Consider the following 22,099-nt stretch of genomic DNA (forward strand, 5'->3'; position numbering starts at 1 on the left):
CCATTTTTTACACTTAGGCGCCACCCTAGTTGGCGCCTACCCTTAATGGGTAGGGCAAGTCGCCACTAGGGGTGGCGCCTATGCCCAATCCATTTTTTTTTTTTTTTTTTTTTTAATGTTTTTTTTTTTTTTTTTTTTTTAAATTTTTTTTTATTTATAAATTTATGTTTTTTATTAAGTATATTAATTTATGTTCACACATATATATAAATAAATTTTTTTATTTATATATATATATATATATATATATATATATATATATATATATATATATATATATTAATTTATATATATATTTAATTTTTATATATATATATATTAATATAATTTATAAGTAATTAATATTATTTGAAAATTTTTGGAAAAAAAATTAATTTATATATGTATAAAGATATGATAGACAATATTTTTAAAGATAAAGATAAAGATATAAAGATAATAAACAGAAAATATTTTTATTTAAATAATAGACAAGGCAAATATTACAAAGATATGATTAATCACATATGATGCGGTCCCTTGTACGATCCGCACGGGGGAGGTCTAGTTACTCGCCTAGACGGTTCACGTGGTGGTGGTGCTTCCCTATTACCACCCCTTGCCCTAACGCGCCCCCTTGCCGCTTGCCGTTGTGGTTCGGTGGAAGTCCCTTCAGTGCTGTAGGAAAGACGGGTCCCCTCTGCGCCCTCGAAGCTTTGTCTCGGTGGGACAAACTGACTACTGCTGGGTGCGCCCTCGAATTGTGGTCTTTGGTAGTTTAGGGTTGAATCGGGTTGGCCAAAGTGCAATGTTTGTTGTGGTGTGTAGTAGTTCTGTTGGTAGTCCTCTTGTATACCCGTGTCGGGGCTAGGTGGAGGACTGGAAGAGCTTGGGAAATTGTCGTGTTGGAAGTGTTGGGATTGGTGGAAGTATGGGGATTGATATTGTGGTAGGTGTTGGGACTGTTGATGGTGGTGGGAATGTTGAGTTTGTTGTTGGTAGTCTTCATGGTATTGGGATTGAGTTTGTGGTATGTATTGTTGATTTGGTTGGGGGGTGGACATGTGTTGTGGTTGTTGTTGTTGGTAATATGGTGGTGGTGGTTGTTGTTGGTAATAAGGAGGTGGTGGTTGTTGTTGGTAAAATGGTTGTGGTGGTTGTTGTTGGTAATAAGGTGGTGGTTGTTGTTGTTGGGAATACTGTGGTGGTTGTTGTTGTTGGAAATATGGCTGTTGCATCCGGGGATCGTCCAAATAGAACGGGTCAGACACAATCATTTCTGGATTGGTATTTGCTCTATACCATTCCACATATTCCCTTGTCGGCTTCATTTCGTTGGGCGCCACCGGAAATTGTAGAACATAGTGGGCACGGTCTTTCCACATTTTTCGAAAGTCCTTAGCAAATTCCTTCCAATTTTGGGCATACCACTGGTGGCTGACTTTTTTTAGATGCCAAGGTTCCATGGACATTGGGGGGCCTGGGATGTCTTGATGCATTCCGAATTGAAGCTTGACACGGTCACTTTGGTGCATCTCCACAGTGGTGAACCGCATTATGGCCGTTTTTGCTGTCCAAACAGCTGCATCTTCGGGGTTGGGTTGATGTTCCAATCCCAAATATGGCCTCCAAATAAACTGCAAAGAAAAAAGTAAATATGTTATTTATCGAGAATGCATGACATTAAAAAATCAGTTAGAAGTTGAGTGATTTAGTGGTAATACATCCTGTGCTCGGAGACGATCCAACAGTTGACGATAAAATATAATTTTATTTTTGGGGGTAAGACTGTAATCCAGACCGGTTGTAATGAACCTAAACAAAAAAAGATAAATAATATTAGTTACAAATACGTATAGAATAAATATATACAAAATGAAATAAGATCATAAATTTACCTAGTTGCGTAGGGGAAGGAGTAGTCATTAGGATTTTCTGGGGCTAGCCTCGGCAATCTCCACCACCCCCATGTTTGAAGCAAAAAAGCACATCCGGAAAATGTACAGTGCTCATTTTGTGCATTTTTACACAAAGAGCTATATAGGAATGCTAACACTGCAGAACCCCAACTATATGTGCTTATTCTATCAATGTCCCCGAGCAAACTCAAGTACATAAAATTTATGCTATTTCCCGTCCCTTCGGGAAATAGCAAGTTCCCAAACAATAGCATAATGTAAACCCGGGTTTTTATGACTTTTTCTTGTTCGGAGGATTCCTCAGTCAAAGTTATGGAGTCGTGGTACAATTGTAGGCTAGATAATTTAATACCCTGACCCCTTGCTTTGGCAGACCCCTCACCCTCGACCAGATCTACCCCCAACATTTGAACACATATTTGGTTAGGCTGTTGAACATTTCCGGTGACAGGCTTACCATCTATTCTAAGACCTAAAAGCATGTACACGTCCTCTAATGTGACGGTACATTCACCAGTTGGTAGGTGAAAGGTGTGTGTCTCAGGTCTCCAACGTTCACACAGAGCCAAAATGAATTTGGCATCAATGGTGGCATTTACGACATGCATTACATGACCGAAACCCGCACGCTCTATGTAAGGTACGCACCATGGGTCTGGATAAGGCATTGGGTGTGAACGTTGACGAAATTTCTTGGGATCCTTTAAAAACAAACAATATAAAAAATTATTATATTGGACTTTTAAAAAACTAATTACAAACATACGAAAGAGGCAATGTTCAAGAAGAACTTACAAAAGAGGCAATGCATGCCTTCCACGTGTCACACCTTTGCATCATCAGATTCCACCAAGTCTTCCCCAAGACAAGACAAGTCCCACCTAGTCTGCACCAATGCATGCCAACACTACCACCTAGTCTGCACCAATGCATGCCAACACTACCACCTAGTCTGCACCTATTCTGCAAGATTCCCATGCATGCCTTCCACGTGTCACACCTTTGCATCATCAGATTCCACCAAGTCTTCCCCAAGACAAGACAACTCCCACCTAGTCTGCACCAATGCATGTCAACACTACCACCTAGTCTGCACCAATGCATGCCAACACTACCACCTAGTCTGCACCTATTCTGCAAGATTCCCATGCATGCCTTCCACGTGTCACACACATATCTTCACAGCAATCTTCACACACATATCTTCACAGCAATCTTCAGTAAGATTCTTGCAGTATAAATATTCACACACATTTTCGCAAAGGTATTCACAATATCTTCACACCAATCTTCACAAAACCTTGACAATATCTTCACAAAACCTTCACAAAACCTTCACAAAACCTTCACAAAACCTTCACAATGTCTTCACAAAACATGTCATCTTCTTCACAATACAAAGTCAAAGCTCACGTCAACGGTGAGACTTATGAATGTGATATGTCTGGCTTCCTATTTAGAAACACCGAATGCACTCGGTTTTGTCTAAATAGAGGAGCTGACTTCTCTTATCTGAAAAGGAAGATTGAGTCCAAACTAAGACAACCCGTGTCCCAAATTTTTTATCAACAACCTTTTTTTTCAGAAAACAACTCTGTCAAGTTTTATAAGTCATTGATTCAAAATGACATGGAGACACAATACATGCTTCGTAACCATGAGTACTCTGGTTACGAATACATAGTGTTGTACATTGTGTTGGAACAACCTCAACCAACTCAGAATATTCAATCACAGGTTATTGATCCTGTGATTGATGACGAACAAGATGCTGAGCACCACGTTGAAGACGATGTGGTTGATGATGTTGAAGACGTGGTTGATGACTTGGTGAACCGTCATTCTGAAGACGAAGACCAACCTCAAATACCTATAGCGCAACGCTACTCACCTCCTGCGCACTTCACAACACTTAACTTGGGCGAGGATGAGCCCTCATCAGATATGTTCTACAACCCATATATGAGGTCTGATGAGGACTTAAAGAAGGGTGACCAATTTCGGACCAAGGAAGAGTGTCTGTTAGCAATAAAGAACTGGCACTTGAAAAATTGTGTTGACTTCGATGTTATCAAATCAAATCCGGAAAGATACGTTATTGTATGCAAAAATCCGGAGTGTGGATATAGGTTGATGGCATCGTACAAGAAGAAGCATAATGCGTGGGTGATAGGGTCCATATCTCAATCTCACATTTGCGTCAACACCAACATGGCACAGGATCATCGCAAACTTAGCCATGACATGATCTGCCATTCCATATTACCTCTAGTTGAGGCTGACCCGTCACTGAAGGTCAAAACAATTATCTCCCATTGTGTGGCTGTTTTCAAATATACACCGTCATACAGAAAGGCTTGGTTAGCGAAAACCAAGGCAATTGAACTGGTGTACGGTAACTGGGAGGAATCATACAAACAACTACCACGCTACCTGGCTGCACTACGATTGTATTCACCTGGGACGGTTACTATAATGGAGACCTTGCCTGCACAATCCCCTGACGGAACTCGTCTAGAAGGTAATGGAATTTTCCACAGACTTTTCTGGGCATTCCGTCCATGCATCATCGGGTTCACATTCTGCAAACCACTTGTCCAAGTCGATGGAACTTGGCTGTATGGGAAATACAAAGGATCGTTACTGATGGCGGTCGCACAAGATGGCAATTCAAATATTTTCCCAATAGCCTTTGCATTGGTGGAAGGAGAAACGGCTGCTGCATGGAGTTTCTTCCTTAAGAATCTTCGAACGCACGTGACTCCACAAGCTGGCATCTGCGTTATTTCTGACAGGCACGCCTCAATAGACAGTGCATACAATAATCCAGCAAATGGCTGGCATGACCCCCCGTCTACCCATGTTTACTGCATCAGGCATATTGCCCAAAATTTTATGCGGGAGTTCAAGGATAACTTCTTGAAGCAACATTTGATAAACGCGGGGTATGCCTTAAACCAACCTGGATTCCAATACTATCGCCGGGAAATAGTGTTGGCAAATTCTGATGCAGGGAGGTGGATCGATAATATCGACCGAGCGAAGTGGACTAGATCATATGACGATGGGGTGAGGTGGGGCCACATGACAACAAATCTTGTGGAATCAATGAACGGCGTGTTTAAGGGCATACGTAACCTCCCGGTAACCGCATTGGTGAGTGCGACGTATTTTCGGATGGCAACGTTGTTCGTAACAAGAGGCAGGCGCTGGAATGAAGTGTTGCAGACGAGTCAGGTATATAGTGATGCCTGCATGAAGTTTATGAGGCAGGAATCTGCCAAAGCCAGCAGCCATCGGGTTACGGAATTCGACCGCCATGGCCACACTTTCAGTGTCAAGGAAACAATTGACCACAACCAAGGGCTGCCCAGACAAGAGTATAGGGTCCTAATACCAGACCGTTGGTGCGACTGTGGTCAATTTCAGGCGTTTCGTATGCCTTGTTCCCATGTCATTGCAGCGTGTTCACACAGCCACTTCGATGCATTATCGCTAGTGTCTCCAATCTACAAAGTTGCAACATTGCTCAATGTATACGACAATCCCTTTCCGGTGGTAGCATTGGAGGCGTATTGGCCAGAGTATGACGGGGAAATTGTTTGGCACAACGAATCGATGCGGCGGAATAAAAGTGGTCGCCCAAATAGCAGGCGCATTAGAACTGAAATGGACGTCGCAGAGAAAATGCAGAGGAAGTGTAGCATATGTAGACAACTAGGGCATAATAAGAACAAATGTCCATATCGTGGATCTAGTTCCACAACTTAGTTTTCACTTTCATAAATCTGTGTACCAAAATCATTTTAAATTAAAGTTTACTTTTTATTCCAAATAGAAGATGACACTTGAACAACAAACACAAACATCTAACATTACAACACCAATTACTAAAACAAAAACAAATACTGGAACAAAAACAAGTACTAAAACAAGAACAAGTACTAGAACAATAACAAATACAACAACAACATGACAAACAACCATTAAAATCTAAGAAATTACAACAGTTAACACTATGTCGTCTGATCCATGCATCATTTGGATGCAATCAATGTCGCTTTCAACTTCAACCCACCAGCGTATCGTTTCTCCAGTTTCAAATGAGAACCTTGTTCTAAGCCTCTGAATCCTTCTGATGACTTCACCAGGTTGGTAATCTCCCTCTAACCAAGACATCAAGGACCTTTTTAGTTGGTCCAACGAACGGATGTTCCAAAATTTCATCTCCATTGGGGGTTTCAAAGGCGAGAAAATAACATGCCCATCCCTTTTTAAGATTACTGGTTCAGGATCCGGGCGCCTTGATGATGTTCGCTGCCATGACGACGGTCTTGGGGATGCCATGAACTCAACTTGATACAGAAGGTGGTAGGAAACAGTGGTGAAGAAAATGCAAGGAAATAACACTTTATTTATAGGAAAAGATCTGGGTTGTACACCAGTCTACCTAACCCTAATTCTCCCAAAAATTTATAAATAATATTATTTACTTATAAATTAAATTAATATATATATAAATTAATATATATATATATATATATATATATATATATATATATATATATCTTGTAAATAAATATTTATATATATTAATTAAATGTGTATAATATTAATTGTTTATAAATTAAATTAATATATATATATATATATATATATATATATATATATATATATAAATTAATATATATATAAATTAATATATATATATCTTGTAATAATTTTATTTATATATAAGTGTTAATATAAATTAATATAATTTATAAAAAAAATATATTTATCAAATATCTAATATTTAAAAAAAAAAAAATTAAAAAAAAAATTAATAAAACATTTAAAAAAAAAAAAAAAAAAAAAAAAAAAAAAAAGGGATTGGGCATAGGCGCCACCCCTAGTGGCGACTTGCCCTACCCATTAAGGGTAGGCGCCAACTAGGGTGGCGCCTATGTACACAATTAGGGCAAATTTTGCCCATTTGTGTAATTTTTTTGAAAAAATGGTTAATTTTGAAATTTTTTTTAAAATTTTGAATATTTAAAAAAAAAATTCTATTTTATTACTCACTTGTAAATATAGTTTCAGCAAACAATACCTATGAAAAATTAAATTAGTACTTGTTTTTATATTATTATTATTGTAGTGTCAACATAATTAATAACAGCTCTATTCTCCTCGTCTCTTAGCTACTTGCAAGAACATGACAACTCTGCAAGATGTATTCTGTTGAGTTTCCATAAAGAGGAATCTTATGAGTCATGTGCTCCCAAAATTAAGCCATCCACAATTACAATATTCTATTTATGTGTTTCTCTGTCTTGACTTTTATACATATTTATTAATTGAAATGGGATTTTATTATTTTACAGATCATCAATTTCATTATTGGATTTGTACTAGTGGGAGAGTTGAAAATGTTAATTACCGTAACTTATAAGGAACATAATAGAGCATGAGTAAATGATTAGTACTACTTGTTTTATTGATTATTGAACTATTGATTAGTATATTTCTTTACTTGCTTTACAAGATATAGTAATTTTGGTGTGAAAGGGTTAGTGTGCATTTTTATTTTTATTTTATTATTCTGATAAAGAGTACTGAGTAAATAATTAAATAAATAAATATCAAATATTTCAGCTGGTCAATATTGTTTGACTTTGCTTGGTTTAAAGTTGAACCTTGCTGTCGGTAATTAAATGATGTTAGTAAAATGAAAGGTGAGACAACGTTTTCTATGGACAAAACGAGTTCACGACCATGATTCAATAATCATCACTTTTAAAGTTAGAGTTTTCGTTAGTGGTTTTTTTTTTTTTTTAGTTTGAATTGTATTTGGTAGTTTTGTAGTCAAAAGTATAGAAAAGTCTAGTTTTAGAATTTTTGTAATTATTTTGATTGTTTATTTGTTAATTATTTTCAACTAAATAAATTATTATTTTTATTTTATTTTATGACTTTTTAGTTTTTAAGATTGACCTTGAGATTTAACAAATTCAATTTAAATATAAAATCTATTGTCTATTATAAATACTCACGGTTCAGAGAATAAAGATATAAAGTTACGGGAACCGATAGTAAATTGTCCAATCACTGTCACATGGAGCTTTGATTTGAATTGATGAGTTTGATGGTAGTAGAATGTGTAAAGAAGTTACATATTTGAGATATGATAAGTGGTTTTTGCATTGTTTTGTTAATTGATTTTCCATTCTATTTTAGTCCCGTAAAGTCTTGTTTTTATTACTTTTTATGTGTGGCTGTTTGTTTATTCTATTTTCAGGCTAGAAAGAATATCTCGGAAAAAAGGAGAAAACAAGAAAAGCAAAAAGCGAAAAAGATTGAAGAAGGAAAATTTTCACTATACAAAATCTAGGGGCCTGTTACGGGTGGCGTAGCCTGCACTATGGGGCCTAACTTGCACTATGGTTATATATGATGATGTAAGAAGTATGTGGGGCTTTAGAAAGAGTTTCTTCAAGTTTTGAACATTTTTTGGTTGAAAATTCATTTTCTTTTTCAAGGATAAATTTATTTTCTTTAAGTTCAGAAACTTCTTTCTCAAGCTTATCACACTTTTCAACTATCTCTTCATGAACCTTTTTCAGGTTCTTGAATTTCAGTCGAAGCTTCTGATACAAGCTCAGAGATTCTGATAAACAAACTTACATATCAGAACAAGAAAAGTCAGAGAATACCTCTTCAGAGTCAGATTCTCTATCGGATGAACTTCCAGATGTGGTGGTCATGAATGCAACATTTGCTTGCTCCTCTTCAGAATCATATTCTAAAGCTTCAGATTCAGAGTCGTCCCATGTTGCCATGAGTCCCTTCTTCTTTGCTTTGAAGGAGTTTTTCTTGAACCCTTCCTTTTTGGAGTTGTCTTTCTTGAGCTTTGAACATTCATTTATGTAGTGTCCAGGTTCTTTGCATTCATAGCAGGTTACCTCTTTGTTGGGTCTGCCTTTGGAGGTTGACTCTGGACGATCTCCCTTCTGTCTGGGTCTTCTTAAGTTGTTATTTATTTTTCTCCAAGGAGTTTTGATTATTCTGGATAGAAGAGATAACCCATCTACATCATCAGAATCTTCCTTCTCATAGTCATAGTCGTCTTCTTCTTCAGCTTGAAAGGATTTGTTCCTTTATGGATTTCTTCTTTCTGATCTAGACTTTAGACCTATTGATTTGCTTTTCTTCTGAGGTGCATCTTCCTCTAGCTCTATCTCATGACTTCTCCGGGAGCTGATAAGTTCTTCAAGACTTATGTTGTTCAGATCTTTAGACAACTTCAAGGTAGTAACCATCGGTCTCCACTTCTTTGGAAGACTTCTGATTATTTTCTTGACATGATCTGCTGTAGTGTATCCTTTGTCCATAACATTGAATCCTACAACTAAAGTTTGGAATCTAGAGAAGATTACCTCAACAACTTCATCATCTCCATTTTGAAGGCTTCATACTTTTGGATTAATGCCAAAGCCTCAGTCTCTTTGACTTGATTATTTCCTTCGTAAGTCATCTTCAAGGAATCAAAGATTTCTTTAGTTGTTTCCCTGTTGGTGATCTTTTCGTACTCATTGTAGGATATTGCGTTCAACAGAATAGTTCTGGCTTTGTGATAATTCTTGAAATCACGCTTCTTATCATCACTCATTATGCTTCTTGGAATAGCGATACTAAGAGCAGAGATAGATGGTTCATAACCATTTGTAACAATGTCTCATAGATCAGCGTCATAGCCTAGGAAGAAACTTTCAATTTTGTCCTTCCAGTAATCAAATTTTTCTCCATGAAACACTGGAGGTTTAACGTTGTAGCTATCTCTTTCATTTCTGTTAGCCATGATGTTTTTCTCACTCTGGATCTCTCTATACTGTTAAGTGTGATTCAAAAATCAATAACAGGTCTGAAGCTCTGATACCAATTGAAGGTGGAGAAAAACAAGAAAGGGGTTTTGAATTGTTTTCACAGTAAATAAAAACTTTTGCAACACCGGACACACGAAAGTAAAAGCAAACAACACAAGAAATTTATCCTGGTTCGCTTGAAAAACAAAGCTACTCCAGTCCACCCGACCAAGGTGATTTTGCCTTCAATAAGGACTTAATCCAATAATCTTAAAAGATTGCAACAAACGTTTAAGAGTTCAGTAATCTCTTAGCCCTCTCAACTCTTCAGACTTCACAAGTCACTTGAGGAATCACAACAACTATTGAGACTGATAAGTGTTTGTTCAGTGCTTCTAGACAAACAGTATGAACACAATTAAGAACAGATGATTAATGATCACACTATGAGAAACAACTCTTGTGTGATTACTAGATTTTACAATAATAAGTATTTAGTATATGATTCAAGGTGTATTGCAGAATTCTTGTGTAATTGCTTTATGTCTTGGTATGACGATTGTGAGGCCTTTATATAGAGCTTGGAGATGATACCGTTGGAGAGAAAATTGATGGAGATATCTTGCCAATTATGGGACTTAATGACATTAAATTTCTTGTCCTTTCCATAGCAATCTTGGAGTGTAATTAATATTGTCCTTATATAGATTCATACCATACTTAGAATACTTCTTGATTAAGTTTCTGATTTTAATGAGTCAGGTGATTTGTTGGGCATTAATCAGAGGGAGCGGAGTTCAGAGTCTTTGAGCAGAGCTTGTATTCTTCAGATAGTTGTTTGATGAGTAGTCTTCAGTGTTAACTTGATTGATCTTCAGATAGAGGTCTTCTGATAGGAAGTCTTCAGAATCTTCAGATGTAAAGTCTTCAGAGTCTTCAGGTGTACAAGTCTTCAGAGTCTTCAAATCTAAAATTCAATGACAGATATTATGTGTAATTTATTCAGAAGAGTTCTTGTCTGAAGTCAGATATGATTTCTTCAATGTTGGATCAGTTGTTCTGGACTTCGTTAGTTGTCAGATATTGTTCTCATCAGATTTATTTTTCCTTAGAATCCTGCACACTTAGAGAAATTTGTTCGGGTACCAAATTTTTCATTCTTTGTTATCATCAAAACTTATAGATATATTGCAGAACCAAAATCTTGTTTTAACAATCTCCCCCTTTTTTATGTGAACAAAAACTTAGACTTCTGATGAAACAATGGTACTTTACAAGATACAGATTAAGAAATGAATCAGAGTCAGATATGGTATGACTCCCCCTGAGATTGACAATCTCCCCCTAAGTCTGATACTAAGAAACTTTTTAGAGTTATTTGTATCAGAGGGGTTTTCAGGGTTAAAGAGATTCTTACCATAGTTTCTTAGGTTGCTTTTCTTATTTCTCAGATACTGATTCAGTTTTCCTTGTTCAAATGTATCCTGTATAAACACTTAGATTACGCAATAGATTTATAATATTGGAATGTAAGTAGTTTATTCTAAGAGTTGGATATTTTATTTCATCAAAAATCTGTTTCTTTCTCCCTCTTTTTGTCAGATTCAAAAATAACAAAGTAAGAGCGGGAGTAATACATAGAGGCCAAACAAAACTTCATTTAAAGTTCAGAGAGATACACAGAGAAAAGATAACATAGAAGCAGAAAACCTCAGAGGAAAAAACTCTTAGAACTAACAAGTACAAACAAATAGTCCTAGAGTGCCTAAGGGTTTGGAGGAGGAGGCATCCTCTGAAGTAGCTGGGCAAGCAAGCTCTGGATGCTGGAGTTGACTTGATCTTGTTGGTCGAGTCTGGCTCTCACAAGTTGTTGTTCCTTCTAAATCTCTTCCAGAGTCTTGAGCACCAACATAGTGAGATCAAATGTTGATGATTCACCTCGAGTCAGAGCAACCCCAGTAGTCTTTGCAGCTTCCTCTGCAGCTACACGTGCAGCCTCCTCAGCGTCAGCTTTAACTTCTGTAGCAGCAACTTCAGCGAAAACTTTCTCCTCATCTTCTAATCTGGCCCTCTCTTGAGCTTCTATTTTGGCCCGTTCCTCATCTTCATGCACCATACGTGCTTCAGAGTGGGAGAGGTAGGGTCAGGGACGTTTGAATGTTCAGAGTCAGAGAGAGGTCGTGGTATGGAAGAGATAAGGGAGGTGAAATGGGTTCATTAAATAAAATGGCCTCAGATACAGGGATTGTTGTGGTTGTGAGGTTAATTTTTTATAGTGGGGGTGAGGTTGTGTTTGTTTCAGAGTTGTGGATTTCAGAGGTGTGGGGTTCTTAAAGGGTTGGGATGGAGATAGTAGGTTCAGAAGGAGAGATTATTGAAGGGGGTTGAGGTAACGATAATATAATTTACCTAGATTTTGAAGTTAAGGGAGCTTCAGAAATATGAGACTTACTTGGAGCAGAGGATCTTAGAGGCACAAGTTGCTTCTGAGATGCTGAAGAATCTCCAAGCTTCAGAGTCTTCTTCTTGTTCTTCTTCTTAGAGGGATCTCTCTTCCTATTCATGAAGTTCGGAGGTTGTTCTGGTAGCCAATCCAGAGTGAATTCAGAGATGTCAATACCTTGGGCAGCCAGATCTTGAAGGTAGTGAGTGATTACCTCTAGGGGATCAATCTTAGAGAAAAGATACATCCCATGAGATATATCCCTGTGATCCTTTACAATGTCCTGGGAGGTGTCCAAGGTGGGTTTGACTATGACCTTGTCAATAATCCCCATACTCTTCAGATTTTTGGCATTCAGAGGCTTGCCCATATCCACCGTAACATCTTCCATCATGTTAATAGAAATGAGGTGGCCCACCATCCCACTTTCTATCAACACATCAGAAATCAACCTCCCTAGAGGGATGTAGTTTCTGGGCTTCATATTATTCCTTGTATCTCTGACTGAGTCCCTCAGATATTTGAAGAGGAGGGAGGGAATATTTAGCTTCAATCCTTTATGCAAACAGTACATAATTCACTTATGATCTATATTTATGTAGTCAGAGGAGCTGGACATTGGAAGGTGGTGAATAGTTCCTAGAATCATCTTCAACCAAACCCTCAGATTCTGGTGAAGTTCCTTGTTCTTTGAAGTTTTCCCTTCTAGGTTCCGATTGAATATTGTAGGGATGATTTCCTGAGGCATATACTTTTTCATAGGGTTGATGTTATATATCCTTCTTCCCCATACAGTTTCCATGTCTAGAAGCTTTGCAATGGACTTCTCTGTGATTACCATCTTGACCCCAGGACATAGAAGACGATGCAGTGGTCGTCACAGTCAGGGAACCTCCAAAATTCCTTTACAAGGAATGTGTAAACTGGACCATAAATCCTTTTAAAGTAGTTTCCCCATCCCTGTTTCTCCAATTCTTCAATAAGGTCAATTCCATTTATTTTAAGGTTGTCAAAATCAACCAATAGTTGACATAGTACTTCCAGCTTTTCGAACGGAGTGGCAAGATTGATGTGAGGGGGACGATCAAGAACATGAGGTTCTTGATATGTAGTTGTAGCAATTTGGGTTGTAACCTGTTGTGGAGCTTCAACTCGTTGTTCAGTAGCATCCATTTGCTGAGAGTATTCAAATACATGTTGTTGTTAAGGATCCATTTGTAGTTTGAGGGAGATGAATTTGCTACGAAGATGAAGAAGGTTGGAGTTGTAGAGAGAATGGGGGAAATGGGTTTGTGTGAATTGTGAGAGTGAAAAGTGAGAAAGTGGGAAATGTGATAAAGACATATACATAATCAAAATACATGTAAAATGATAGCGTTAGAAATCAATTGGGGACAAAAGTAATTAATTTTGATGAAATCTGAGTTGACAAGCGTGGGGAGAATTAATTACAGCTAATGATTGTTGTCTAATCTCAAAAATATACACACTGCTCGAGGGGATCTCAACAGTTTGGCTCTTGAGTTCTGAGCTAGACAGCTGTTTAGAAGATCCAAAGTCACACGTTTGAGAGAGACCACATGTTGATGTTTTTGGAGTCAAGAATACCAAGAGGTTTCTGACTCAAAGGGATTCTAGCCCATATAACATCTAACTTGTAGATGTATCAGAACCAGAACCAGATAAACAATAAATGATAAAGTCATAGCCTATTTTATCATTAGAGAGGAGAAGCACAAGTTTAGATTCATTCTAGGAAATCTCCCATATTTAAATGTTTCAGAATGAAAAGAAATCTATCTTCAACTAAGGGTTTTGTGAAGATATCAGCCCATTGATGGTATGTATCTATGAATTTTAAAATTATTACCCCTTTATGAACATAGTCTCTGATAAAATGATGTTTAATTTTGATGTGTTTTGCTCTAGAATGTTAAATTGGATTCTTACTTCAACATATGGCAGCAGTATTGTCACAAAAGATAGGGATGTTACTCTCATATATATGAAAGTCCTCAAGATGATTCTTCATCCAGAGAATCTGAGTGCTGCATAGTGAAGCTGAAATGTATTCTGCTTCTGCAGTTGACAGTGCAATGGTTGATTGTCTTTTGCTAGCCCATGAGATGAGGTTTCCTCCCAGAAACTGACAGTTCCCATATGTGCTTTTGCATTCCAATCTGTCTCCAACTTAATTTGTATCACAGTACCCAGAAAGCCTATACTCTGATGTTTTCTTATACATCAGGCCAAGGTTAGGTGTTCCTTTTAGATACCTCAGGATTCTCTTAACAATTGTTAAGTGAGATTCCCTTTGATATGACTGAAATCTAACACAGAGACACATGATGAATAATATATCTGGACGCGTAGTAGTCAGATAAAGAAGAGGACCTATCATACCACGATAGAGTTTCTAACGAACCTTTTGACTTACCTCTTCTTTCTCCATAATGCAAGTAGGATGCATGGGAGTCTTGGATGGTTTGCTTTCTGACATTTCAAATTTCTTCAGAATTTCTTTTATGTATTTGCTTTGATATACATATGTGGTTTTTGAAGTTTGGTTAATTGGAATCCCTAGAAAGAACTTTAGTTCTTGCATCAGACTCATTTCAAATTTTGCCTGCATTAGCTCAGAAAATTTTGACAAACAGAGGGGTTAGCAGAACCAAATATTATGTCACCAATGTATATATGACAGATCATACGGTCGTTTCTGATGTTTTTACAGAAGAGAATGGAGTCCACTTTGCCTCTAATAAAATCATTTTCCAGAAGAAAAGAACTTAGTCTTTCATACTAAGCTCTGGGAGCTTGTTTCAGACCATAAAGAGATTTTTTTAGTTTAAAAACATGTTCTGGACATTTCGAGTTTTCAAAACCAGGAGATGGATGAACATACACTTCTTCAGAAATATATCCATTCAGAAATGCACTTTTGACGTCCATCTGATATAATTTGATAGAGTAATTTACAACAAAAGATACAAGTAGAAGAATAGATTCTAACCTGGAGACTAGAGCAAAGGTTTCATTGTAGTCAATACCTTTTTGTTGACTATAACCTTGTGCCACAAGTCATGCTTTGTTTTTTACCACTTCACCCTTTTTATTAAGTTTGTTTCTGTAAACCCATTTGGTTCCAATCACATGGGTTCCCTTGGGTCGTGGTACAAGATCCCATACATCATTCTTGGCAAACTGATCAAGTTCTTCTTTCATTTCCAAAATCCATTCTTTGTCTTGAAGAGCTTCTTCATAGGATGTTGGCTCTATTAGAGATACTAGTCCCAAAAGTGTTTCTTCAGAAACTTTGAATGTTGATCTTGTTCTAACAGGTTCATTCTTGTTTCCCAGAATCAGTTCTTCAGAAACATTTTGTCTATTTCTTAATCTTTTCTGATTTATTGTGACTTCAGGTGCTTCTGACGTTTCCTTTTCTGCTTCTTCAGAATCCTTGGTCTTTTCGTCAAAACCTGCAAGTGTTATCTCAAATCTACAAAATGTTCACCTAACTGTCACTTTTCAGAGTCAAGCTTATCATCAAATCTGACATGTATTGATTGTTCCACAATTTTTGTTTCTGTATTGCATACTCTATAGCCTTTAGAACATTCTGAGTATTCCAACATAATGCACTTTTGTGCTTTAGAGTCAAACTTGTTCAGATTATCTTTAGTATTCAGAATAAAACAAGAATATCTGAAAAGATGAAAATAAGAAATGTTAGGTTTTCTTCCCTTACACGGTTCATAAGGATTCTTCTCCAGAATAGGTTTGATAGAGATTATATTCTGAATGTAACACGTTCCATTCACAGCTTCAACCTAGAAGTGCTTAGCCCCATTTGTTTCATTGATCATGGTTCTGGAAATTTCTTGGAGAGTCATATTCTTCCTTGCTACAACTCCATTTTTTTGTGGAGTTCTAGGACAGGAGAAATCATGGGATATTACATTTGAGTTAAAAAGCTCTTCAAAAAGTTTGTTTTTAAATTCTCCACCATGATCACTTCTGACTCTGATGATTTTGGAGTCAAATTCATTTTGCACTTTTGAGCAGAAACTAGTGAACAGAGAATGTGACTCATTCTTGTGTCTTAAGAATTTTACCCTTGTCCAATGATTATAATCATCAACAATGACAAGTCCATACTTCTTATCATTGACTGATGTTGTGTTAACAGGTCCAAAAAGGCCAGTATGTAAAAGTTCCAAAGGCTTAGAGGTAGAAACAACATTTTTGTTTTTGAAGGTTGTTCTAGAAATTTTTTCTTTCTGACATGCTTCACAAAGAGCATCTAAAGAAAACTTCAGCTTAGGTAGGCCTCTGACTAACTCAGGTTTATTTAGCTGAGAAATCCTCCTCAAGCTAATGTGACCCAAGCGTCTATGCCACACCCATTGCTCTTCATTTACATACATTAAACATTTTACATTTGATCTTTTAAATCTGAAAGCTTAATTTTGTAAATGATGTTCTTCCTCTTACCAGTGAAAAGGACTTTGCCATTTTTCTGATTAACAGCTTTGCACGTTTTTTTATTAAAGATTATATCATAACCGTTATCACTTAATTGACTTATGGATAATAAGTTATGCATTAATCCTTCAACATAAAAGACATCAGAAATAGAGGGAAGAGATCCATTACCAACTGTTCCAGATCCTCTAATTCTTCCTTTATAATTTCCTCCAAAACCTACGAAACCAGCGTTTTTAAATTCCAGGCTTTGGAACATATGCTTTCTTCCCATCATGTGTCGCGAGCATCCAGATTCTAGGTACCATGATTGGTGTTTTAACTCTGCTGCACAAGATATCTACAACATATACTATTTTATCTTTTGGTACCCAAAATCTTTTGGGTCCTTTAGGATTAGTTCTCCCAGAGATTCTGAAAACTTTGGGTTTTCTAGCGTTATTAAACTTCTTTCTCAAGCTTATCACACTCTTCAACTGTTTCTTCATGAACCTTTTTCAGGTTCTTGAATTTCAGTCGAAGCTTCTGAAACAAGCTCAGTGATTATGATAAACAGGCTTCCAGATCAGAACGAGAAAAGTCAGAGAATACCTCTTCAGAGTCAGATTCTCTTTCGGATGAACTTCCAGATGTGGTGGCCATGAATGCAATATTTTTCTGCTCCTCTTCAAAATCAGATATTGAAGCTTCAGATTCAGAGTCGTCCCATGTTGACATGAGTCCCTTCTTATTTTCTTTAAAGGAGTTTTTCTTGAACCCTTCCTTTTTGGAGCTATCTTTCTTGAGCTTTGGAAAACCATTCATGTAGTGTTCAGGTTCTTCAAGGTAGTAACCATAGGTCTCCACTTCTTTTGAAGACTTCTTATTATCTTCTTGACATGACTTCTTATTACAACAAACGTCTAAGAGTTCAACAATCTCTTAAGCCTCTCAATTCTTCAGAATTCACAAGTCACTTGAGGAATCACAACAACTATTGATACTTACAAGTGTTTGTTCAGTGCTTCTAGATAAGCAATATGAACACAATTAAGAACAGATGATCAATGATCACATTGTGAGCAATAACTCTTGTGTGATTACTGAAGTTTACAACAATAAGTATTTAGTATACGATTCAAGGTGTATTGTAGAATTATTGTGTAATTTCTTTGTGTCTTGGTATGATGATAGTGAGGCCTTTATGTAGAGCTTGGAGATGATACCGTTGGAGAGAAAATTGGTGGAGATATCTTGCCAATTATGGGACTTGATGACATTAATTTTATTGTCCTTTCCATAGCAGTCTTGGAGTGTAATCAATATTGTCCTTATATAGATTCATACCATACTTAGAATACTTCTTGACTAAGTTTCTGATTTTGATGAGTCAGATGATTTGTTGGGCGTGAATCAGAGTGAGTGGAGTTTAGAGTCTTGGAGCAGAGCTTGTATTCTTCAGATAGTTGTTTAATGAGTAGTCTTTAGTGTTAACTTGACTAATCTTCAGATAGAGGTCTTCAGATGTGAAGTCTTCGGAGTCTTCAGATGTAAAGTCTTCAGAGTCTTCGAATGTACAAGTCTTCAGAGTCTCCAGCTATGAAAATCAATGACAAATCTTATATGTAATTTATTAAGAAGAGTTCTTGTTCGAAGTCAGATATGATTTGTTCAATACTGGATCATCTGTTCTGGACTTCGTTAGTTGTTAGAGAAATTTGTTAGGGTACCAAATTGTTTCATTCTTTGTTATCATCATAACTTAGAGATATATTGCAGAACCAAAATCTTGTTCTAACACCAGATACTTGAACAAATATCCATAAGTACTTCTTTTGTCAACTTTTTCTCCACACCAATCAGAGTCTGAGTAACACATAAGCTCTGACTTAGTCTTTTCTCCAGAAGGGAACAAAACTCCATACTTCAGAGTCCCCTTAATATACCTCAGAATCCTGACAATAGCTTGGTAATGAGACCACTTCAGTTTACTCATGAACCTACTAACTATTTAAACTACATAACAAATATCAGGTCTGGTATTACACAAATACCTCAGAGAGTCAACCAACTGTTTGAAAGTTGTAGCATCCACATCATCACCTTCAGGATCATAATCCAATTTATGATTTGTTTATGTAGGTGTGACTGCAGCCTTACAATTCAGTAGGTCAAATCTCTTCAGAAGCTCAAGTTCATACTTCAGCTGATGCAAAATGATACCCTTCTTAGAGTACAAAAACTCCACCCCTAGGAAATATGTCATCATTCCTATATCAATTATCTCAAACTCATTCATCAGCACCTTCTTGAACTTAACTATATCATGTTCACGACTTCTTGTTAGCAATATGGAATCAACATAGAGACACATCAGAATCATATTTCCTTCAGAAGTATGTTAAACATAAACGCCATACTCCACCTCACACTTGAAGCCTCTAGCATAATCGGCTTCGGTCGGGTAACGTTTAATGAAACCTTTGGCCTAACTGAAGTCCAAGCGCACTTAAAGCCTCTGACATAATTTGCTTTGGCCGGGTAACGTTTAATAAAACCTCTGGCCTAACTGAAGTCCAAGCCCACTTGAAGCCTCTAGCATAATTGGCTTCAGCTGGGTAACATTTAATGCAACCTCTGGCCTAATTAAAGTCTAAGCACACTTGAAACCTCTGACATAATCGGCTTCGGTCGGGTCATGAAAAATAAAATCATCCGACCTCAATTTAAACGTCAACCCCTAATGGGGATCTGAACGTCGATCATACAAAGTTAACAAACCTCTGACCTTAAAGCAGTTTTTGGGTAATTTATCATTGGACAAATATCTGACATGATCTACTCGGAGTTAACTGGTCTGTGTTCAAAGTAAGATAATTAACAAATTAGTAAAGCCTGGCTCACCCGGGATGTGTACCTACACAGTATAATTAATAACTAAAACAAATCTCATGAGGGATCAAATACTATCGTAAAAGGAAATCGGAAGGCATCTAAACACGACAAAACACATCTGTAAGGGATGACCAGCGATAAAGCGATTATAAACTGATAATTAAATGAGGATGATTTCTGGTTTAGAACACACCAAAGATTCTCATAGCCCAACTCACATGGGTCATGTAAAGAATAAAACAAGATATACTCATAATTTTCCAAAAACTTGTGATCATCTAAAAAGATATCAGGATTTGGTCTTTTCTAATTCGAAAACACACATGAGCTATCACAATCTTAATGACAAGAATATGCATTAACATAGTTAAAGCAGAAATATAATTAGTCGAGAACCCGTTCGGGCTTTCCGACTTATATATCTAGAACCTGTCGAGCTTTGCAACGACCATCGGTCGAGAACCAGGATAAATTTTCCCCGCCTCACCATCAGTCGGAGGATTGAACAAGAAGACGTTCATGATTAAAGCTTATTTTTACGCATGGGGCTTCCATGAAGGATAACCTCAGAAAGTTAGTTATAAGAAGAAGATAAGAAACAACCAGTACAGTAGGAGGAGATCTCACCAGGGCTATGTGATTTCCCTGATCGACTTATCCATAGATGATTACTATGACTAAGAATTTTACTTGCATGGTTCTATAAGCCCGACATGATTCTATGGAATTTGGAGGGTCATAAGTCTTTGCAGGAAGAAAATTTTGTTCATACTCGGTGTTAGGGACCAATTAGTACTACTTTTCATATATTTTTATTGGTCCCTTTTACCATTTTCTGATTGAATTACACACTTTTATCCTCACAATTTTGTATAAATGCAATTAAGTTTAAGTGATTATGTTTTAAGTAGATTTTCACGTATTTGTTAGTTTTGTAGAGTTTTTAGACAAGAGAGCATTGGAGTGCATAAGCATAGTTTGGAAGAAGTTTCAATGGCAATTTGGAAGCATAATTTGGAAGAATAAAACACTTGGGAGAAATGTTAAATGAAGCTTGCAAGGCAAGGAAGCTGAAATTGCTTCAGTTCGCGCCGTGACCAGGGATGGCGCCGCGAACCTTGCGAAACCAGCAAGCATTTTGTTTGGGCCAAGTGTTCTGTTTTCAACCCAACTTTAGTGTGACAGTTTTGTATCATTTTTAGAGTGCTTTTCAGTTTTAGATGAAAATGAACATTTTAGGAAAGGTTTAACTCTTTAAAAAACAGAATGGAAAAAATAGGAAAAACATTCACACATTGTAGAAGAAAAACAGAGTTTAGTTTGGTATTGCATTTTGCTGTCCAAAATGATGATGAGGAGCTAAACCCCATTTTGTCAAGATTGGAGGTAGTAGCTATTCCTATTTGTTTATGTATTCCATTTGACTCTTGTATATGACAAAAGGTTATTGATGTATTGAAAGATATTTTTGCCCTATTTTGAATATTTAGATTTGAGTTGTTGTTGAGAAAGATTATTCAAGTCTTGACTTAAAATATACTTTCAAGTAGTGAATGAGTTATAGAAATAGATTTATACACTACTCTGTTGGTGTAAGCCCTAGAGGCCAATACTTTTGATACTTGTATCGAATTATGTATTAATTAATAAAAGGCTTTTTCTTTATTATGTTTGATTAATAAAGTCCCTAGAATAGCTAGTCCGTTTAATGTATCAAGTATGACTTAATTATGAGATCACATTAAACATAAGGACACTATTCTTAAAGTATCCGTAGTCGAGCTTTATTGTGAAGTGGGATAACATTAAAGCATTAAGACTATTATGTTTGTAGACTGATGATCACATCTCATGGATCATGGATAAAGAGTTATCAAGTCTTAAACATAGGTATCAATATTAAGAGTAATATTTATACCGGATTGACCCGCTATGAGAATACTATATAGAAAGTTATACAAAGTGTCATAAGTTATTCTCATGGTGATAATGGTGTATACCACTCTTCGACCTGAAACCACTATGGATCCTAGATGTAGAGTCGAGTGCTTTATTGCTGATCCAACATTGTCCGTAACTGGATAACCATAAAGACAGTTGATGGGTACTCCACGAAGCATGCTAAGGGACATGAGTGACCTAGATGGAATTTGCCCATCCTGCGTAACAGGATAAATGTCAATGGGCCCAATATTGAACTGGACAAGGATGACACGGTCTATACCTTGTGTTTAATATAGACATAAGGGCAAAGGGGTAACTATACACATAATTATTATCACAGAAGGACTTGTCAGATCACATGATATTTTCGTGGCTTGGGTAGCAGTGATGTGTTGCTAGATACCGCTCACCGTTTATTATGTTAAATGCGTGATTTAATATAATTGCCAACGTCGCGAAAACCTACAGGGTCACACACAAAGGACGGATTGATGAGAGATAAAGTAACTAAGGAACATCGTAAGGTACGGAGTACTTAAGTAGAATACGAAATATGGTAAGGTACCAAATACTTAAGTGATTTTGGCATATTATGAGATATGGGCCAAAAT

The 22,099-nt window shown here is 36.8% G+C and overlaps 1 protein-coding gene across 1 annotated transcript; it reads right to left on the minus strand.

Annotated features, from left to right (window-relative positions):
- Nucleotides 1-442: 442 nt before the first annotated feature.
- LOC127096186 (protein MAINTENANCE OF MERISTEMS-like) lies at nt 443-2,585 on the minus strand. Its single transcript, XM_051034793.1, has 3 exons — nt 1,878-2,585; nt 1,704-1,794; nt 443-1,616 (listed from the first exon to the last, which is right to left on the minus strand). Exons 1-3 carry the CDS (start codon nt 2,564-2,566, stop codon nt 501-503), a joined length of 1,896 nt encoding a protein of 631 aa, XP_050890750.1. The 5' UTR covers nt 2,567-2,585; the 3' UTR covers nt 443-500.
- Between the last annotated feature and the right edge of the window lie 19,514 nt (nt 2,586-22,099).

The sequence above is a fragment of the Lathyrus oleraceus genome, chromosome 6, assembly GCF_024323335.1.
Source record: "Lathyrus oleraceus cultivar Zhongwan6 chromosome 6, CAAS_Psat_ZW6_1.0, whole genome shotgun sequence".
Taxonomy (NCBI): domain Eukaryota; kingdom Viridiplantae; phylum Streptophyta; class Magnoliopsida; order Fabales; family Fabaceae; genus Lathyrus; species Lathyrus oleraceus.

What these genes read in the sequence shown, in the direction of transcription:
- LOC127096186 (XM_051034793.1), bottom strand. Translation starts at nt 2,566, where the DNA reads ATGCCTTATCCAGACCCATGGTGCGTACCTTACATAGAGCGTGCGGGT. An exon ending in TCCTTCCCCTACGCAACTAG is followed by an intron (nt 1,795 to 1,877) that starts GTAAATTTATGA and finishes TTTTTTGTTTAG; the next exon opens with GTTCATTACAACCGGTCTGG. An exon ending in ATCGTCTCCGAGCACAGGAT is followed by an intron (nt 1,617 to 1,703) that starts GTATTACCACTA and finishes TTTTCTTTGCAG; the next exon opens with TTTATTTGGAGGCCATATTT.